At 39.6% G+C, this 22,654-nt stretch overlaps 1 protein-coding gene across 2 annotated transcripts in view; it reads left to right on the plus strand.

Annotated features, from left to right (window-relative positions):
• Positions 1-22,654, plus strand: part of WDR19 (WD repeat domain 19) — a 73,786-nt gene that overhangs the window by 28,322 nt on the left and 22,810 nt on the right. For both annotated transcript variants that reach the window (XM_028506675.2, XM_036019844.1), the window contains exons 15-26: positions 3,513-3,662; positions 7,411-7,558; positions 7,691-7,895; positions 10,130-10,289; positions 10,482-10,592; positions 12,865-12,974; positions 14,662-14,719; positions 19,756-19,896; positions 19,977-20,059; positions 20,542-20,625; positions 21,760-21,906; positions 22,226-22,350. In XM_028506675.2, coding sequence (XP_028362476.1) covers positions 3,513-3,662; positions 7,411-7,558; positions 7,691-7,895; positions 10,130-10,289; positions 10,482-10,592; positions 12,865-12,974; positions 14,662-14,719; positions 19,756-19,896; positions 19,977-20,059; positions 20,542-20,625; positions 21,760-21,906; positions 22,226-22,350 — 1,522 coding nt within the window. The remainder of the gene's footprint in view (positions 1-3,512; positions 3,663-7,410; positions 7,559-7,690; positions 7,896-10,129; positions 10,290-10,481; positions 10,593-12,864; positions 12,975-14,661; positions 14,720-19,755; positions 19,897-19,976; positions 20,060-20,541; positions 20,626-21,759; positions 21,907-22,225; positions 22,351-22,654) is intronic.

Here is a 22,654-nt window from a genome sequence, read left to right on the forward strand (position 1 = left end):
CAGTTCCTAATGTTTACTCGGTGATACAGCATTTATTACATACATAAATATATATGAGAACGTGTCACTACTATAAGTAAATATGTGTAGAGCACATAGGTAACATGATTTGCTAGTACCAAGTGCTTCTGAGACCATAAGTAATTTGGGGAACATAGTAAAACGGGTAAACTTTGGAGTCTAGAAAATCTGGGTTTAAACATCAGTCCTTTTACTTGCTGATTGCGGCATAACCCCTCCGAGCCTCATTTTCCTTGTCTAGATGCTTTCAGGATTTAATAAGACACCCCATTCCACTTTAGTCTATATTTAGAGGGCATTTAATACATACTAAAATTAATAGAGTACTGAGAATCCTACTCCTTCAGTCTTGTGGTCCTTTGAACCACCAGTACCCTGCACCTCTAAATATTACGTTAACCACACGGAGGTAAAGCATAGTTACGGTAATAGCGTCCAGTATTTGTAAAAAGTTTTCAAAGATTTTTTGAAAGCTTGTCATACCTGTTACCTTGTTCGGTCTCTAAATTCAGTCAAGTTGGTAGAAAAGGTATTGTTTTCCACATCAGAAAAACAATTATCCACTTTTTTAAACATTCCATTCCCTCCCATTAAATTGTGTTTTTAAAAGAGCATGTTTAAAACATGCTTATTGCCATAAGAGAAAATTTATCAGTTGAAGTTTGACCTAAAATAACCAGTCTTTGTGCTAATTTACACCAGTAGGGTAGGTTTAGTGTATCAGGTAAAGTAGGGAGGGATCCATGGTAAATAATATGCAATACATTTGTGTGACACCTAACATGAAGCCCAATCTCACTTATGCCATTAACTCCATAAAACGAGTGGGGAAGTTTTAGAGAGAAGCGCACTGAAGGCTGAGAGGTTAGTGAGGATGTAGCAGAGATGGAACTTGAACAAGCAAGGTTTCGTGTTGGAATATCTACTTTTTCCACAAATGCCACATGGCATTTTGAAGAACTCAAAGTGTAGCAGTCGGTCAGTAAAGCAGTGTTATCTGTCTCATTCTTTTTTTTTAAAAAATGAACTATAATTAACAGAGCATTATATTAGTTTCAGGTGTACAGCATAATGACTTGGTATTTGTATATATTACCAAGTGATCACCCCAGTAAGTCTAGTTAACACCCGTCACCATACATAGTTACAAATTTTGTTCTTATGCTATATCTCATTCTTAAGTGATTCTGAAAATATTGGGGGTTTTAGCAGCTTTTTGAAGTATAATTAATATACAATAAACTACACAATTTAAAGTTTACAATTTGATAAGTTTTAACATGTGTATACACCTGTGAAACACCATCAGCTCTGTCAAAATAGCGAACATATTCATCACCTCCAAAAGTTTTCTCATGCCCCTTTATGATTCCCCCTTCCTGCCCTCCCCACTGCCTCCTGTCGCTGTTAGTTAGTTGGTGTTTTCTAGAGTTCTAAGTGAATGGGATCATAGGGTCGGTACTCCTTCGTGTCTGGCCTTAGTGTAATCATCCTGGGATTCATCTGTGTTGTTGTGTATTCAGTAGTTCAGTCTTTCTTCTTGCTGAGTAATACTACATAGTCTGCATGTTGACCATACTTCGCTCATCCATGAATCGATGGATAGACATTGGAGTTCTTTCCAGTTTGGCTTATTTGCAAATACTCCAAAGCCACTATAATTACTTGTGTTTAAGTTTTTGTGTGGGCATGTGCTTTCTTTTAGATCAAAATACCTAGAAGTGGAATGGCTACCTCACGTGGCAAGTCTGTGTTTTGAGGAATTGACAAACTGGTCTCTAACTTGGTTGTACCATTTTCCATTCCCACCAACAGTGTGTAAGGGTTCCAGGTCCCCTGCATCCTCACAACGGCTGCTCTGATGAGTGTGCAGTGACATCTCAGTGTGATTTTAATTTGCATCTTACTACTGGACCAATGATGTAGAGGCATCTCTGTGCTTATTTGCTATTTGAATATCTTTAGTGAAATGTCTGTTCAGATGTTTTTATTATTTCTTAATTGGTTTCTTTTCTTATTCTTGAGTGTTGAGAGTTCTTTATATATTCTACATTACATTAAATAAAAGCAGGTAGTCACAGAAGACCACATATTGTGTGATTCCATTTATATAAAATGTCCAGCATAGGGAAATCTACAGAGACAGACTAGGGAGGTTGGGGAGAATGGGGAATGCCTACTGAATGGGGTTCCTTTTTGAGGTGATGAAATGTTTTAAAATTGTCATTAAGTGTTGTACTACTATATGAATATACTAAAATCCAGGGAGTCGTATGTTTTAAGTGGGTGACTTATATGGTAGGTGAGTTATTTTCAGTAGGCTATTATTTTTTTTAAGATTTTATTTATTTATTTTTAGAGAGGGAAGGGAGGGGGAAAGAGAGAGCGAGAGAGAAATATCAATGTGCGGTTGTTGGGGGCCATGGCCTGCAACCCAGGCATGTGCCCTGACTGGGAATCAAACCTGCAACACTTTGATTCGCAGCCCGCGCTCAATCTACTGAGCTATGCCAGCCAGGGCTTAGTAGGCTATTATTAAAAAATAAAAGTAAAGGCATCTTAGAAAAAAGGAAGAATTGGTCAGACATGCCTGTGTAGCTCTGTCTCTGGTTTCTCTGTTCTGTTCCAATGATCTCTGTGTCCATGCCTCCCCCCAGCACTACACAGTTTTGATTACGGTAGTTATTAAAAAAAAAGTCTTGAAATTACATTGACTAATTTTCCACTTTTTTTTTTTCAAAATTGTTTCAGCTGTTCTAGTTCCTTTACCATCCCATATGACTGTTAGAGTAATCTTGTCTGTACCTACAAAAACTCATGTTGAGATGGTCGTTGGAATCCAGTTAGGCCTGTATACACCGGTTGGGGAGCATTAGCATGTTACCGTGATGCCAGTCCCTGAGCACAGTGTGTTTACTGTGTCCCCGTTTACTTAGATCCCCTTTGGTTTTCGAATCAGTGTTCTGTGGTTGTTAGCATACCCGTCCTATATGTGTTCCATTAAACTCACACCTGAGTATTTCATTTTTTTGATGATTGTAAATGATACCATGTTTTAAAATTTTGTTGTCTACATGCTAATGGTTAATATGTAGAAATACAATTGATTGTATCAGGTGGGGTTTTTTGTTTTTATTTTAAACTTAATTTTCTAATTTGTCTATTAATTAATAACAAAAATATTTAAAATAATATGATTTGAGAGTTACTCTTAAACAATAAGGGTGTTTCTTTTCATTCAGTTGGAAAATCTGAAAATCAAGCTTTAATACCACTAAGAATATTAGAACTGATAGACTGTTGAATCACATGTATATTCTCATTTATTTTCTTCTGCCTGTACCTTGCAAATATAGCAAACGTTGTTCTTGGACTCTTCCTCAAACATATGACATTTTTTTCTCTTTAGATTAGAAAGCGTGTTTAACTTAAATGCTGAAGGTCAGTGTTTTCTGACAACCTCTTATGTTTCTCTGACTGAACTTTTTTAGACTGGTGTCATTCAGTATTTCTACATTGAAGACTGGCAGTTCGTTAATGATTATCGACATCCTGTTGGTGTGAAAAAGATCTTTCCTGACCCAAACGGGACCAGATTAGTTTTCATTGATGAAAAAAGTGATGGATTTGTCTATTGTCCAGTAAGTCTAGAAAAGTTTGAATGTGTGTTTTTAAAAAATACAACCCATGAGAAAAGCATTTTTAAAATATATTTTATGTATAGACTTATTTTCTTGTACACAGAGCCAAGGATTATAGAGCTTTGTTATCATGTTTGTGATCTATTTCATGACCATTTACATCAAGAAAACGTTTTTCCATTTTTCTTTAATTTTTCATAGTGTCAGCCCCAGAGAGAAAAAAATGGTTATATTCTGTACCACTTTTAACCATATCTACTGTACATCATTATAGTATAGCATCATATGTATGACTTTTCTCTCCAGATATGCAGTAAACTTCCAAGGACTGAGACTGTACCCTGTCCTTTTCCCACCTCAGCTGAATTTCTTCTTCCCTTAAAGGTCCTGAATACAAAGAAAAGGTGTTCTGGTATCAGACGATTAAAAACAGACAGAACCATTTTAGTTAATTTTGCACATCTTTAACTTTCTTGAAAACAGATTTAGAAAAAGGAAATGTGTTTTCACATCATGTCCTATTCTTGGAGTTTGTATTTATTTCTGCTCTCCAGCGAATGATTGAGTGTGTTCGTGGTCATAGTTCACACGGCCCACAGCTGCCCTCGGCCCGTCCTTAGTAACCTCCCCGTAGAGAAGACACGCTTCAATGAAGACAGCTTTCCCCTCACTGTACACTTCCCGAGATACTAAAACTTTCTTCTTTCTCTGTCCCTCTGTCTCTCCCTCCTTCCCCTTCCTTTCCTTTTTCCTTTCTCTTCCCTTCATTTTTCCTTTTCTTTCTTTGACACATGTAGCAGGTTTCCACAGGAGTGACTTGATTATGCAAACTTTTTAACGTGCTAGTTCTTACTCAACTTATTCCTCTCCCAATCAGCAATTCAATGAGGAAAACTGACATAAATGTAAAGATAACCTTGAGCTCCCTCTGCTCACTGAGGACATTCAGTCTCGCACAGGGTTGCTTTCTGTGACTGGGCACAGGGAAGCAGAGCTGCCGTGCTCCCCGTGGGGGTGCCGCGGGTGGAGCTGCTGCCTGGGACACACAGAAGGGTCGGAGGTAAACCAGGTGTCCGACGGGAGTCGGTCAGAACGGGGTCTGGCTGCTGGAGAAAGGGCAAAGAGTACAACCTGCCTGACAACTCGATACATCTTTCTCTTTCTCTTTACAGTTTTCCTTTCCGTGATCATTTCTGTTCCAGAGGCTAGTATGAGCTCCCACATAGAACTGGAATGAGGTGTCAGCAAGTTAGTTTTCCCAAGCATGTTAGCAGGAACAGGTAGCGGATGTCAGTTAAAGCCCTGGCCTCCTTACCGCCCTTGAACCCCTCAAGTCCAGAACCGTCTCACTTGTGGCTGCTCATCCCCACCCCTTTTCCAGTTCTAACCTGCAGCTTAGTTAGGTATTAAGAAAAAACACCCTGGTAAAGCAAAATCCACACAGAGATTGACTCCATAAGAGCCAAGGCTCTCCCTCACCCAATGTGTAGGTGGGATTTTGCGTTGATTCAAATTAAGATTTCATTGCTAGGTTAGAATCTTAAGTGCTTGGACAGGATATCACAGGGGAGCGTTGTGCCCACAGGAGTAAATTCCTCTTTTAGATAATACCCAGCCTCATCTGTGAGGAAGGCCAGCCTTCCCTGTGGCCTTGGACACAGCAGGAGGCTGCACTGAGACCCTCGGACTTCCTAGACCAGAGTGCTGTGCACTTCATTTGACTCTCACACACACCCTGTCATCGTGTGCTAGTGTTGCAGCTTTACTTTCCACTCAACTTCAGATACTTGGAGAGAAGCATTGCTTCTGCGATGTACATGTATGCAAATATATAACTATTCAAGCACCAACTGTTCTTTAAAATTCTTCAACTTGAAATTTCCCTTCATCTGTGTATGTATTCAATCCATATTTCCTCACTGTGTGGAGAGTGAGGAAGTGACTCGTGTTGTATATTAGAATTGGGAGGGATGACTTTTTTCCTGCACATGCCCTAATAAAGCAGTCTGCATACCCCACCACTCCTTCAGTGCCCGTGAAGGATGATTTGAGATATGTCCTAGAAAGTCTACACACATGTTGACCTTGAGAGAGGCAGTAGATGTGGCAGTTAAGTGCATGGACTTTAAAGACAGACCGACTTGAATTCAAGATTAGTAATAATAGCAACTAGTATATCTGTACTGAGTACACCTTGCATATATCAGGGATCTCTTTCAATCCATATAGCAACCCTGGAGATCAATACGCACATTGTTGCCCTTTTCCAGGTGAACAGACTGAGGCATAGAAAAGATGAGTTACGTGTCCGAGGTCACACAGCCAGCAAACAGCATCACTGGTAGGAGGCCAGAGTGGCTTCCTCCCGAGCTCTCACTTGGGCCTCCTGGTTTTCCCATCTATGTAATGAATTCAGTTCTAGTACCTCTTTGGTAGGTTGTTGTATAAAAATCAAATGGATGATGCACACAAAGCTTTTAGTACGCATAATAAGCACTCAGCAAATGGTTACCCTTAAAAAACAATGCCACCACCAGTCCATTGGCACTGGTTTGCTATCCTTACAAACCAGAAGTCAGTATAACCTAGTGGTTAGAAGCACAGACTGGAGCCACACTGCCTGGGTTCAAATCCTGGCTCTTCAACTTATGAGCTGTGTGACTTAGGGAAAATTTCTCCATGCTTCAGTTTATTCATCTGCAAATGAACATAGCAGTAGTATCTGTAGACTGTGAGGCTAGAATTAAGTTGGTACAGTACCTGGTAAAGCAGCACCATCCAATGGAAATAAAATTTGAACCACGTACATCATTTTTAATTTTCTACTAGTCACATTTTTTTAAAGTTAAAAAGAAACAGGTAAAATTAATTTCAATACTATATTCAATCCAGCATTATCATTCCTGTATGTCGTCAGTAGAAAAAATTACTGATGAGACATTTTGTACTCTTTAAGGCTGACTTCCTGAGATCCAGTGTGTGGTGTACACCTGTGCACACCTTAATTCGACTGCACACATTTTGGTGCTCGGGAGCCACATGTGGGTATTACATGGTGGCTGCCGCACCAAACAGCACTGCTCTACAGTGTTAGTTATTATTTGCAAGAGTTTTATATTCCATCTCTGTTTTTAGAAGAAGCTAGATTAGGGAGAAAGCAGGCATTTCTCAGCTCCACACTCAGCGTATGTACTAGCCTACCTGCATGAGTTCACAGGAATAGGTGGATTGATTTTTTAATAGCTTTTATGACTGTAGCAGTACATTTTTTGTTTTTTAGGGTGCACTGTAGAGGAATTTTTGAAATAAAACATAGCCAGTGGAATGTATTTAAATTTGAAATCACATGTGAGTTCATTTCTGTTTCTTTTCCGGTTGGAGCATTTCTGTGCCCAGTATTGAAAAATTCCTAAACACAGGAGCTCGTAGTTTAAGTTTCTGTCACCTTGAGCAGCTTCAGCTTTTTTTTTCTTAACTTGACGCTTTATGTCCAAGCTTGTAGTTTTTCCTGCAAATTCACCAAATTTTAGAGTGAACCCTTGATTTCCCATATAACTCTTTTTTTTTTCCAAGCCAGTCCTAGTATAGGAGTGGGAAAAGGATTTCCTCCCTCTTATGGTTGAGTGTTTTGGGGTTGAATATGAGTCGGTAAGCCATGCCAGCCAAGGCTACAAACAGGCTCCTGCCACGGCAAATGGTAACAGTTTATGTACAGACTTGGGGCAAATCTCTAAATCCTATTTTGTAGGTTAACGATGCTACGTATGAGATTCCAGATTTTTCACCAACCATTAAAGGTGTTCTCTGGGAAAACTGGCCATTGGATAAAGGTGTCTTCATTGCTTACGATGATGATAAGGTGTATACTTACGTCTTTCACAAGGACACTATACAAGGTACTTAATCACTTTTTTTTTTGTCCATTTGATGATAAACAAATTTCCATGGCAGTGAAATTAAAATGTTCCTTTCTGATGTTGGTGCTGAGGAGTATCTTCCAGCAGTAAGATGTCTGTTTTGTAATATAGGATCCAAGGTCATCTTGGCTGGTGGCACCCGAGTTCCCTACGCTTACAAACCTTTGCTGTTGTACAACGGAGAGCTGACCTGCCAGACTCAGAGTGGGAAGGTGAACAACATCTACCTGGGCACTCACAGCTTCCTGCACAGCCTGAAGGACGTGGGGCCCAAAGAGCTGAGGCAGATGCTGACACAGACATTACTGCTGAAAAGGTGGGGTTTTAAATGCTTCTCATGAAGCTTACTCACTTTTGTGATTTTAAAGGTCAACTCCTATTAAAATAGATGGAGATAATAGCAGTTACCTCGTTTACTTCACAGGATTACTGTGAGCCTCAGATAAGATGATGGATATGGGGATGTGTGTGAATTCTAAAGAAAGGTATAGTGTCATATTGGGGCTGCTTCCAAGAAAAGCCCTTCAGAACCAAAAGGTTTCTAATCCCCCAGATAGAGCAGTTCTTGTAAAATTCTAATAAACATGGTTATTTCAACAATATCTTAATTTCATTATAATAAAATCTGAATTTGCCTTGCTTAAGATTTCCTTCTTGCTTTTCTTCTGACTATGTCTTAAGTGTCGCTGTTCCTCAAGGAGGGCTCCGTGAGCTTCCTTCTTCTCTTCTCACTTGATTTATTTTTTCTGAATGAATCTCATCTACGTACATGGCTTCAGTGCTGTCTATACAAGGCTGACTCCAAAATGTGCATCTTCAATTTACACTGTGCCTACCACTTCCTGTAGTCATGTGCAGTAGGGAGTCCATGAGCTCCTCAGACTTGCCCTGTTCAAGACAACTCATTGACTCCCCCAACCCCTTTTTCTCCCCCATTCTAATCAAACATGCACATGTCCTAACACACATGCCTACACACACACACCCAGATCCTTTTGTCCTTCCGTGTTCCTCAATCTTAACTCAATCCCTCACCTGGAGTAATGTACTATAAGTGACCACTTGCAGACTGCTCTCTGCTGATAGCCTCATAACAATCTCACTTGTTCCTCACAGACTTTTGAAAATGTGCATCTGACCTTATTTCCTGGCTGAAGATCTTTCAGTGGCTTCCCATCGCCTTTCGGAAGAACTCCCTACGCCTTGGGGATGGCGGTGTGGCATCTAGGCACTCGATGTTTCAATGCCAGCCTCAGCCTTCCCCACGCCTCTCCTTCCTCCCTCTCACGCTGGCGCTTGAATCCAGTGTTTTTCCTGCTGCTTTGCCTTGGCACGTGCTGCTCTCCTGGAATGGCCTTCCCCTCTCTCTCTATGCATTATTAACTCTTCATTCCTCACTATTCAGTGAGGCCCTCTCCTCCTCCAGGAAGTCCTCCCTAAAGCCCTCCAACCACTTGCAGCCTCTGATGTGTCACCTCAGAGCCAGGATACAATATGCTCCTACAGAGTGGTTGAGGGGACTTGGTCGTTTACCACCGTGTGACTTGGGGTAGTCTCCTAAGGTCTCAAACCCTCACTTTCCTCATCTGTCAAGGAGAAACAATAATAATAATAATAATAATAATAATAATAATACATAGTGGGTAGAGTCGTCAGGGTAATCCAGTGAGAGAATTTATACAAAGTGCCTAGCACAAAGACTCACACAGGGTAAGCACTTGGTTCCTTCCGTTGGGCTGTGTCACAGGCATCTGTTCACTCACCGGTCTCCTCCGCCTTCCCCAGTGATGACACCTGAAAGACAATGACTGACTGTATTTGGTTTGAATCTTGGTTCCAAGCACCATTCCTGATGACAATAGGTGTCCTATCAATGTGTGTGAGATGGAAGAACACAGATGAATAGGTGTAACACATTCATTAGTGTAAAGGTTCCACAAGAAGTTTCATTGGCATCTAGGATCATGCTTTAAACCAGAGGTCCACAGACTTTCTGTTATGAGCCAAATGGTGTGTGTCATGCCTTAAGGGCCATAGGGGCTCCGTCACAACTGTGCAAGGCCTCCGTTGCAGCGCAGGGGCCGCTGAGACGAGCCACAACGAGCGGGCTGACGGGCAGCTGCGTTCCCCTCAGACTGGCTTCTCACAGACGGGCCGTTGGCTGGGTTCGGCCTGCAGGCCGTGTTTGCTAGCCCCTGTGTTAAACTTCTGAATGTACAGGAGTAGAGTGCTACTTTTATTAGACCTATGTGAGAACAAAAATAATTTTCATTGTGTATAAAGTAAACCAAAAATAAATAAAACTAGTTGTTAATGGGGGAAGGTGGTTACCCAGAGTAGATTTAGATTTATAAAAGAAATTCAAGAAAAATCACCTGTACAAAAAAAGAGAAAAGTTTATATAATTTTTCGTAACGTGGAAATGATTACAGACTAACACGTTTTATAAAATTCAGCTAGGGCATGGCATTTAAATTATGTACCATCTGAAAATTGTCCGCTAGGGAGCGAGTAGCGCTCCATGACTGAACTCGTGTGCTCACATTCCAGGTTTTCCGATGCTTGGGAAATGTGCCGGCTCCTGAACGACCCTGCTGCCTGGGATGAGTTGGCCACGACCTGTCTCCACCACATGGAGGTGGAGTTTGCAATCCGCGTTTATCGGAAAATTGGAAATGTTGGCATGGTGATGTCCTTAGAACAAATAAAGGTAAACGGCATCTTATAAGAATTATCAGGTTAGGATTTAAATGGTATTTCATCATACATTTTAGGTTTTTGTAGTTAATCTTACCTAACTCATTAATAATTGCTAGAACATTACCTCTTTGTACTAAGCAAAGTCTTTTTTACAAAAAAAATTAAACCCATATATTCTCATTAAAACCACTTTTATTTTTAGGGAATAGAGGACTACAATCTTTTGGCAGGACACCTTGCCATGTTCACGAATGACTTCAACCTGGCCCAGGACCTGTACCTTGCATCCAGCTGCCCCGGCACTGCTCTGGAGGTATGGCAGCAATGAGGAAAGGAAAGGAGGGAGGGAAAGGAGGATGGCTCCTTCTACATAGTTCAAGTCTTTCATCAGATGCCACGTGCCTCGCCCCTGCTAGAACTGAGGGTCCAGCCTTAAGAACCCCTGAGTCCTCATTAACTTTAAAAATAATTTCATTCTAAAAAAAGATATATATTTTTTTTTTTCATTCGACATTCTGTGGAGCCATAAAAGGCTTGGTATTGTAACATTACCAAATAACTTAAAGTCTACATGTGTCCAAAGAGAACAGATGTTAAAGCTTACAAAGATGCACACAAATAAAAACAGCTGCCATTTATTGAGTGCTCACACGTGCCAGGTACTTTTTTAAGCACTTGACATATTTTAATTAATTTCGCTCTCACAACAAGCCTTTGAGGTAGTCCTTTTATTTTCTCTCTTTACCACGTGGGAGAACTAAAATGTATTTGCCTTGTATTTGTTATATGAAATTCTCCTGTGTGTTAAAAGGTGGGCCAAGGACTAGTGTAGCATCACCTGTTCCCCAGAGGCGAGCATAGCAGCGGAAGGGCTAGAGCAGGACGAACAACCTAGTTTGACACCAGGAAGAAGAGAGACGTGGCTGTAGGGAGCGGTGATTAGGAACACGGAAGACAAATCCTAGCTTTGTGTAACCCTGAACAATTTACTTCATCTCTCTGCACCCTAGATCTTGCCTTTTTCAAGTAGGGATAACACTGTCTAGCCCGCAGGTTATTTTCTTCAAAGATTTTATTTATTTTTAAGGGGAGGGAGGGAGAGAGACATCAGTATGAGAAACATTAATCAGTTGCCTATCGTAAGTACCCTGAACAGGGACCGAACCTGCAACCCAGGCATGTGCCCTGACCACTTTGCGGGATGATGCCCAACCAACTGAGCCACAGCGGTCAGGGCTAGCCCTCAGGGTTATTCTAAAAATGTTTAAATGAGATTAGGTCATTTGGGACCGTGCCTGATCGATAGAAAAGACAGAAGTGGTGGCTGCTGTCCTTATGTCACTCCACCGCAAACCAGCACTTCCACAGCCACGTGGAGGAGGTGCTTGTGAAAACATATTTGCTGCTAATTTCAAAACCTACCACCTCTTTAAAATTGTTCTATAGCAAATTTTCATTTAAAAATTTTTAAGTGAACTCAATTAATTTTGTTTTAAGAAAAGAATTCAGGTAATTTTACAGTATCATTTGGGATCATTAGAGACACCCTGAGAAATCTTCAGGACCTGGATTGGTACACACCGAGTCAGGAATGTGGCTGCAAGGAGAGAGGGCACAGATGTTACCTCAGTTCTTCTGTGTTTAGCCGTGCACACTTGTCACGCGATACAAGATTCGTGAAGCGTTTGAGGTGACGTCTTCACAACGGAGAGGGGAATGCCCCCTGTCATTCCTTTGCCTCACCCTGTAAGCAGACAGGTTAGCCGGGTAAAGAAGAGGCAAAGCCCCACTGCCCAGCTCCGCCACACACTGACACTAACACTGAGAGTCTGTGTACAAAAGTAAGCCTCTTCTGCCTCAATTTCTGGCTCTCTAAAATGGGCACAAGAATGGCTCATTGCAAAAGGCCTGGTTGGGAAAAGCAAAGAAGCTCGTGCCCTAGGACACTGCCTGGCAGAAAACAGCACTTGAAAAATGTTAGCTACTATTCATTCTTGAGAAAATGTGAATGAAAGCAAGGAATGAACTCCAAAAAATTCCTGATCAGTTTATATTTGGGATTGTGTACCAGACACAAATAAAAGACCTCAGGGGCCAGAGAGAAAGACACTGACATTTTATTTCTATTTGCTGTTATTCATGTGTGATATAGCTTTTGATTTTCTCAGGAAATAACCTCAATTTCTGTAGTAAAGTATTTTTCAACTTTTTAAATGATCTCACTAAGAAGGACAATGAACAATCGGCTCATTGAATTAATTTTAATTAATTTTGGTTCAATTTAATTTTTCCCATTGAGAAAAATTAAATACTAAAGAATAAGATTTTGTTGGGTAGAGTTGAGTTGTGGTGAGTCGCAAGCCATTGTGATAATAGGTCAGATATTTTTGCTCCCCCCCAAATCAACTGTTACCCCCTTGTGGGTTCTGTCACCCCACTGAGAAAGTAGACTACAGTGATGTATCACCTTTGCAAAGATCAAGTTTCATCTTTTAAACAAAAGGTCTTTGTATCACTTTTATGAAAACCGTTACTGTGTGGGGACTGTGCAAAATAATTTGCTGGTTTCTTTCTCTTCCTGACAGATGAGAAGGGATTTACAGCACTGGGACAGCGCCCTGCAACTGGCGAAGCGATTGGCCCCGGACCAAATACCGTTTATATCAAAAGAATATGCTATTCAGCTTGAATTCACGTAAGTACTTGTCTTTGTGTGTTTCAGTTGGTCTCTAATTGCTGAATTACTGATTACTAAAATAATTAGCGAATATCTTTAGTTCTAAACCTCCATTTGTTATAAGGCCCTCTATTGATTTAATAATTCTTTTTAAGTGGAAAAGAGATTCATTATGCAAACAAAAATGTTTTTTCTAACTAATGATGTCTTATCCATGCTTTTATCCATTTTAATTTCTAGTGTCAAATCATAAGTTTGGGTCTAAGCCTTTTCTACATTTACAGTCTAAATATTGTTTTGAATCACATTCGGCCAACAAGAGTTACACATATTGTCAAGGTGACATACTGCTTTTCATAACCTATGCTCATGGTCTTGACCTCTTTGAATAATTTGAGGATTTATAGTGTAATTTCAAGGCATAGTGAAAAATACTAGGTTTGGGTCTACAACTTCTATTTGCTTAAATTTGTAGTTTTTAATTGAATTGCATATGGATAAAATTCAACAGTTAATGTTGAAAATGAAGCCAGAAGCTTTTCACAGGCTGATTTCCCTGCCTGAGTAATGATCGTTCATGATGCATGAATAGGCTTCCCAAATCCTTTCTTCCTTTGAGAAAGACATAATCTATTCTGGGAGATTTAGAATTTTCTAGTGCACTTAATTGCTACACAGTCTTAATTACCAATAGTCTTAGTTGACAGAATGTATACATTTTTATTTTAATGCTGCATAAACATGTAATTTTAGAAGCATGCAAGATCCACTTCTAATTCACATTCAGCCCTAGTGAATGCTACCAATACAAATACCTGCAGAGACAATAAATGAATCATTTGTCAGGTTAGCCAAAATGCATCTGGGTTTTTCCATAAAATGGCTCTAGTAGCTCTTAGTTGTCTTTAGCTTCATTTGAAACAATTTTGTTTGACTGTATTGTGACAGATGTCATATCAGTGTGCATTTAAAAAAAACTTATCAAAATTGGTGAATTTTTGTGTAGCCATTTTAATATTGAAGATGGAAGAAAATACACAACATTTATTCTGGTTTATTATTTCAAGAAAGGTAAAAATGCAACTGGAATGCAGAAAAGATGTGTGCAGTGTCTGAAGAAGATGCTGTGACTGCTCGAACAAGTCAAAAGTGGTGTGCACAGTTTTGTGCTGGAGATTTCTCAATGGACGATGCTCCACAGTCGGGGGGATCAGTTGAAGTTGATAGCAATCAAATTGAGATTTGAGAACAATCAATGTTATACCATGTGGAAGATAGTCAACATACTCAAAATATCCAAATCAATAAAATTATTGGTGAAAATAAAAAAAGTGTCTTCTTTTATGGAAAAAACTAAATGGACTTTTTGGCCAGTCCAATATTTGCAAATATAAGTTCTCACATGTATGTGAGATAACTATGTCACAACTGGACAATTTCTTTTGGCATTTATTATAAGATACATTTCAATTTCAACAATTCTAAGTCTGAGAAAATATTGTTTTATGAACAAAGAAAATATGGTTCTAACATTTGATTTTTAAAAAACATTTTTATATAATTCCACTTTTTTAATAAACTTTAGGTTCATTGAGAATATTGACACACAGATTATAGTTGTAGAAATGACAAAGATTATCTTCTAAATCTTATATATATAAGTAACATAAATATGTATTAAAATTCACTCTAATTTTTCTTTCAGGGGTGATTATGCAAATGCTTTGGCTCATTATGAGAAAGGAATAACAGGTGATAATAAGGTAACCTTGAATAAAGATAAGATATGCATAATTATCTTTGGCTTGTTACTAATTTCATTTAAAATATTATCTTATTTGCATTGTATTTATTTATATTTAGCAGGTAAGTCTTTTTTCAGTTTATTAACAGCTTTGCCAGTGTATAGTTAAATCATTTTAAATTCTTAAAAACTGAAGATAACAATATTTTTATCAGTTTGAAAAAAAATGTTTTCCGTTGCATCTTAAATATGAGCTGCTTAAGGTTGGAAGTAAGATTTGTTTCCCTTTCCACTTATAGGCTATGATTTTCATAAGGTTTTTCCTTTCAGTCTTAAAAAGTTTCAGTAACAACTTTGAAAGTGAATTCTCAAGCCATAAAAGTTCTGCTGTTCCATCTTTCATGCTGTCTCTTTTATGATGAACCTGGTAAACACGACCTTACCCACTGCTCCGACCCATTCCCCCATCCCAGGATTTTAGCTTAAAAAGCTAGATTTTGTCATAAAAATTGATGTTTTTATGTTAGGTAATATCTTATAAAGATTGAAAGTATTTTTTACTTTCTGTTTTATATCTGGTATTTTTATTACAAAAGTAATACAATTTTATTATAGTCAATTTGAAAAAGCACCAAAGTATGTTAACATGAAAAGTGAGGGTACTTCTGGTCAAGATGGCAGTGTCGCTCACCTCTTCTCACAGCTGCATCAAAATTAAAACTAAACTATAGAACGACCATCATTCAGGACCGTCAAACTGAGCTGCATAAAAGTCCTACGACTACAGAATTAAAGAAGAAACCACACATTGAGACTAGTAGGGGGGCAGAGACATGGAATGGGCTGATCCCACACCTGAGGATCTCAGAAGTGAGGGAGTCCCAGCCCCACACCAGAGCCCCTGTCCAGGGCTCCAGGGCCAGGAAGATAAGTGTCCATAACTTCTGGCTGTAAAAAGCAGTGGGGATTGAGGTGTGGAAACAGAAACTTCAGAATCCCAGGCAGTTCCTCTTCAAGGGTCTGTGCTCAAACTCACTTGGACTAATGCCCTCTGAACTCCAGTGCCGGGACAGCAGATTGAAAGACATCATTACATACAGGGAGCAATTGAATTGTCCAGCATCAGGGCGAAAGCTGGGGGGACAGCTTTCTCCCAGGCAAAAGTGTTGGCAGAGACCATTGTTGCTTTTCTGAGCCCTCCCAACAGAGCCAGCATGTGGGCACCATATCTGAGACTCCATCAACCTGGTTCTCACACTATTTGCCCCACCCTGGTCTGGTGATCCCTGAGGCCCACCCCAACCAAATTTCAGGCCCACCCAAGCTGTTTCTAGTGGCTTTTCCATGTGAATGGCTTATCTTTGCCCTAGCATTGGATTTTCCTAAATTCTCTCAAATAAGCAGCATCTGGATTCAGCAAGCCCCTTATCTCTCACTAAGGCCCCAGGCCGTGCATTAGCAGCAGCTGGCCTTGGTTCACAGCTTGGCCTGTCCTGGGCACCTCCAAGCCCAGTGCAAATAGCAGCCATAGGCAGATCTTTTTGTAGCTAATGCTGTGTGAACCCAACAGAACACAGGCAATGGCTGACCTTGGATGTGCCATCAACAATCAAGGCTCAACTACAAGAGAAGGGTGTACTCAACCCACACAGTGGGTACACCTTGAGTACCCAGTATGGGTTATAGGGGAGGCTCTGCCACTGGATCCTACAGAACACCTACTACATCAAGCTACTCTATCAAGCCTGGGAGGCTTAGTAGCTCTACCTAATACATAAAAACAAACAGGGAGGCTGCCAAAATGAGGAGAAAGAAACATGGCCCAAATGAAAGAACAGAACAAAACTCTAGAAAAAGAACTAAACCAAATGGAGAAGCGCAATCTATCAGATACAGAGTTCAAAACACTGGTTATAAGGATGTTCAAGGAACTGAGGACTTCAACAGCATAAAAAAGACCCAGTCAGAAACAAAAGATATACTAACTGAAATAAAGAACAATTTACAGGGACTCAACAGTAGAGTGGTGAAGCCAAGAATCAAATCAATGATTTGGAATATAAGGAAGCAAAAAACAACCAATTGGCACAGCAAGAAAAAAAAAAGCCAAAAAACTGAGGATAGTGTAAGGAACCTCTGGGAGAACTTCAGGAATACCAACATTCATATCCTAGGGGTGCAGGAAGGAAAAGAGAAAGCAAGAAATTGGAAACCTATTTGAAAAAATAATGAAAGAAAACTTCCCTAACTTGGTGAAGGAAACAGACATATAAGTCCAGGAAGCACAGAGAGTACCAAACAAAATTGATGCAAAGAGGCCCATTCCAAGACACATCATAATTAAAATGCCAGAGGTTAACGATAAAGAGAGACTCTTAAAAGCAGCAAGAGAAGAGAAGTTAGTTACCTACAAGGGAGCTCCCATAAAACTGTTAGCTGATTTCTTAAAAGCAACTTTACAGGCTAGAAGGGACTGGCAAGAACTACTCAATGTGATAAAAAGCAAGCACCTACAATCAAGATTACTCTAGCCAGCAAAGCTATCATTTAGATTTCAAAGGATAAAGAGCTTCCCAGACAAGAAAAAGCTAAAGAACTTCTTCACCATACCATTATTATATGAAACCTTAATGGTTCTTCTTTAAGAACATCAAAAATATGAATAAAAAGGCAATAAATATATATATATATATTTCAATAATTGAATCTAAAAAACAAAATAGGCAGAACAGAAACCATCATAGATACAGAGAATGTTTTAATGGGAAGCGGTCAGGGGGATAGGTGAAAAGGGATTGAAAAGTACAAATTTGTAGTTACAGAACAGTCATGGGAATGTAAAGCATAGGGAATAGAGTGGCCAAAGAACATATGCATGACCCATGGACATGGACAGCGGGTGGGGAGTGCCTGTGGGAGTAGGGGGCTGGGTGGAGGAGGACACAGGGAAAAATTTGGGACAACTGTAATAACATCAACAATAAAATATAATTGTTTTTTAAAAAGTGAGAGTCCAACATTCTCTTCTATCATGCCCCTTAATGGTAACCACTGTTAATGATTTTATGTTTCCAGCTAGACTCTCTCCATATGTATATAGTATGGATTTTTACTAAACATGAAATCATATCCATTCATTAAACAAAGATCACCTGTGACTTTATTCTGTGAAAAGCAGCACTTTGCTTTCTTCATGGTCTTTGCAAGTCAATACAGATGACGTGTGCTGATTTTAGAGTTGTCATTCCACTGTGTGGAGGTACAGTAGTCCCCCCGACCTGGGGAGGATGCACTCCATGACCCCCAGGGGAAGCCTGAAGCCATGGACAGTACCAAACCCTGTGTATACTGTTTCTTTCTATACATACATACTTATGATAAAGTCCAACTTATAAATTAGGCATTGTAAGAGATTAACAATAATAACTAATAATAAAATAGGACAATCATAACCATATACTATAATAAAAGTTATGTCTCTTGCTTTCTCTAAGTAGCTCATTTTACTGCACTCGCCTTTTCACTTAAAGGAAGTGCCTACAGCTCCTCTTCAGCATTTCCAAACACGCACCAACAGTGTTCTTGCACTTTGGGGCCATTTTAAATAACACAAGGGCTCCTTGAATACGAGCATTCTGATACCATGACAGTGGATCTGATAACCCAGGCAGCGACTGGGTGACTGATGGGCTGGGGACATAATTTGGATGTGCTGGATGACTGGATGACTCACATCTGGGTAGGTGGCATGAGATTTCCTCATGCTACTCAGAGGGGCCCCATTGAAAACTTACGTTCATTGCTAGAATTTTCCATTTTGTACTTTCAGACCACGGTTGACAACAAAAAGTAAAACCATGGATAAGAGGGGACTACTGTACCATAATGTTTTCATCTGTGCCCTTGTTGAATTATAATTGTTTCTATTCCTATATAGAACACTGCAATAATTCTCCCTAGCGCATGTGTCTTTAGCTACCTAACATAGTATTTCTGAAGGATATACTCTTACAGGTAAGATTTCTAGGTCATACAGTATGTGTATTTTATTTTTTATACTGCTAAATTGATCTCCAGAAGAAATGGTAATAATTCGTACAGCTGCCAGGGTATGTACGTGTCCATTTTCCCCCATTCTCAACAGTACTCAATGTTGTCAGTCATTTTATCTGTACCAATTTAATCAGCAAAACATGGTGTTTCATCTTACTTTACGTATTTGATTATTAGTGAAGTTGAGCATGTTTTATTTATTGGCCAGTTGTATTTTTTTATGAATTGTTTGGTCATATCCTTTGCTCATTCATCTCTTGGCTTTTTGGCATTTTCTTTGTTTGACTACACCTATTTCTGTTCATTCTTTATTTGTGTTATCAGATACAGTTACCACTAGCCACTGGTGGCTATTTGTTGTTTTTATTTAAATAAAATTCTCAACTCCATTTCTTTGTCACACTAGCCATATTTTAAATGCTCAGTAGCCACCGGTGTCTGTTCACGGGGCAGAAATAGAACATTTCACCATGACAGGACATTCTACCAGACGCACTGCTTTACATAAAATGGAATATGACATGACATTTTCCTACTTTAGATTAGTTATTTGGGAAGTCCTTTAGTTATACTTAATGAATTAAACAATTTTAAATAAAGTTTTGATGTTTAATCATGCCTGGTAATCTTCAATTTGATAAAAATTTTTTCTCTTAATTTTGTACATAGCATTCATGCTACATATCTAGTATATTTCTTCTCAGATAAAATTTTATAGCAAGAAGACAGACAAAGATATGCAAGGGTATTAGGACAAAAGGTAGTAAAAATTTGGCCTAAAACACGAAAGATCTAGACTTCTGAAAAAAAAGCATATTAACTGCAACAGGTAATTTTAAAAAAAAAAAGACCCAATGTTTTTTCAAATTCTTGACATTTGCCTGAAAGGACTAATGCAAGTTAACCATAACTTTTGGGTTCATTTTAGACTTAAATTGGTCGTTTGACTAAAACGTTTTAAGTTAGGGTCTGACTCGTGCGCTGCTTGCCCTGCCACCGCAGGAGCACGATGAAGTGTGCCTGGCCGGCGTCGCCCAGATGTCCATCCGCATGGGAGACATACGCCGAGGGGCGAACCAGGCCCTCAAGCATCCCAGCAGGGTCCTCAAACGAGACTGTGGTGCCATCCTGGAGAATATGAAGGTACACTTGTCTCTGCTTAGATATCCATGTGGCCTTGTACGTAACAGATTTGGTATTCTCATGATCTCGTTTCCTTTTAGCAATTTTCAGAAGCAGCCCAACTGTATGAAAAAGGCCTCTACTATGACAAAGCAGCGTCTGTTTACATACGCTGTAAGAACTGGTAAGAATGTGCTGAAGTTTGTTCTGGGCAGGTATGGAAGTGGGTCCTGGTGTGCTCCCACCTGTTTCCTTGTGGCTCCTCCCACCTGTACATCCTGTTCCCCTTATCTGGGCCTTCCCTCCATCCTTTTTTTTTTCTTTTCATAAGAGTTCATATTAATAATTCTTTTTTCAAAGAACAGCACATTCTGTTGAGTTGATACAGAGAAATTACTGATCAGATAAGTCACTAGGAAAAGAAAAGCCCTCTTGCCCCAAAGAACCAGTGAACAAAGCTTCATTTCCCGTGAGAGTGGTCTTGTGGAACAGGGAGGGGAGCGTCAAGAGAAAAAGCAATTAAATCTTTTACCTAGAAGAGTCAAGATCTTTAAAAGATCATGATAACTGTGTTTTTTGAGTCCTGAAAACTAACAATTGGTTGTAAGAAGCTACTTTTAGAATGAATATAGTGGTGATATTTTTCTCCTAAACCTACCTTTCTAGGGCAAAAGTTGGTGAGCTGCTGCCTCATGTTTCTTCCCCAAAGATTCACTCGCAGTATGCCAAAGCTAAAGAAGCAGATGGAAGGTTTGTACCATTTCTCAAATTAACACAGATTTAAAGTAACGTTCTACAAATTAACTATTGATATCGGCAGCCCTCCACGAAGGGCAGAGCGGAGACACAGAAAACATCTCTGCCTCTCACCTGGCCTGAAGGGCCAGACTGTTACGTTTTCCTCACCTTTAGATGCCTCAACTGATTCTCCCTGTATCCCAATACAGAGCATGGTCCCTTTTTACTTGAGGGTTAAGTACTAGGGGTTGAAATTTTGATATAATATGGTATGAAAATGAAGTTAAATAATAGTCATTTTTCTTAAGGATAACTTACTGATGCAGAGGGAAAAAAGTGAAGAAACATGAATTCCACAACACCTGTGGTTATACTTCTTAAACTTCAAAACAATATTAAAACAAAACAAGGAGGAGACTCAGACGAGGAAATACAATTATGAAATTGTATTTCATAGAAATATGAAAGAGCCCTCTTTACTAATAGTAATTAAACTGAAGTAAAGTGTATCATTTTAACCTATCACATTAGGAAAGATTATATTAAATCAATAACCATAGTGTCCAATGGCACTTTTTACACCTGAGTGACAGAGTGATTTTCTAATGCCTTTAGAAAGTTCTTTGGCACTACGTATTAAGATATTTTAACACTTATTAAGATATTATAAGGTTACTTTTAGAAAAGAAACCTTAGGAAATACTGATAGTACACCAAATGTTAAAAAGTAGAAAGAGCTCAAGAACTAGTGTACTGAAGAGGAATTGAGCGCCACCTAGAGATCAACACGAAGATTTTCTGTATCGCTGTTAAGCTCCATCTGTAATTGCGAAAAATTCTGTATTTGCCATGTTTCCTAAAATAAGCCTATATGAACATTATATTCCAACCTAAAAAACCACTAAAATATAAAAAATTATAGAGATATGGTTCAGAATAGAAAGCACAGTTCACCGTTGGTATTTTACTGTTAGTGTATCGAACCACCAGAGGGGACGTCCGTCCGTGAGATTGCTCCTGGTGTTCTTTCCAGTGAAAGAAAAAGAAATTTAAGAAAAACAAGCAGTTACCACCAATACAAAAGTGTTCCACACGTTCATTGACATTTTCCCCCCAAAGTTTGTCTGAACGTAAGTGTTCCTGCAGATACAAAGAAGCCGCGGTGGCCTATGAGCACGCGAAGCAGTGGAACAGCGCCATCCGGATCTACCTGGACCACCTGAACAACCCGGAGAAGGCCGTGAGCATCGTCAGGGAGACCCAGTCTCTGGACGGGGCCAAGATGGTGGCCAGGTGACGTCGGCATTCTTACGTTTCGACTTCCAAGGACTAGCCTAACAAGAAAGCCCCTGCTTCCCTTTGACGGATAAATTCAAGTGGAATAGTTATTATTTTCTAGTTGTTTAGGTCTGTAAGTGTGTAAATGCAAAGGCTGTTTGCGTGGTCATTGTTTGAGAGTGTGTTTTTCAAATACAAACATAGAGTGTAGAACTGCAGTGCACCTAGTGCATTTTAGTTGTTAAATGGTTTCTCAGGGCTGAAATATTTTATTTTGTGAATGACGAGCTTATTTCAAGTGAGGCGGGTTAATTGAGTAAGCGCTGTGTTTCAGGTTTTTCCTGCAGTTGGGAGACTACGGGTCTGCCATCCAGTTTCTCGTCATGTCCAAGTGCAACAATGAGGCTTTCACGTTGGCTCAGCAGCACAACAAAATGGAGATCTATGCAGACATTATTGGTAAATATCATGTTTTCCCTAATTCCTCGCAAAGATTTTTGTCGTAGAAGCACTTTGACTCCTATAGTCTAGTGACCAGATGGGTGTACCTGCAAGCATGTGCACACCCACCGTTTTTACACAGAGACACACATATGTGTGCATTGCTCGTTGGAGTTCGGGCTCCCTACTCTCATGGTAAAGCTGGTGTGGAACTAGAAGGCAGTTTGCAGAACTTAGGGATTTGGGGGTAACTTCCAAGAGAAGAAAGGACAGATTTCCCAAATCCTGCTATAGATCAGCCAGTGGTAAATAGAGCAAGTTT

The sequence above is a fragment of the Phyllostomus discolor genome, chromosome 1 (genome assembly GCF_004126475.2).
Source record: "Phyllostomus discolor isolate MPI-MPIP mPhyDis1 chromosome 1, mPhyDis1.pri.v3, whole genome shotgun sequence".
Classification (NCBI taxonomy): Eukaryota; Metazoa; Chordata; class Mammalia; order Chiroptera; family Phyllostomidae; genus Phyllostomus; species Phyllostomus discolor.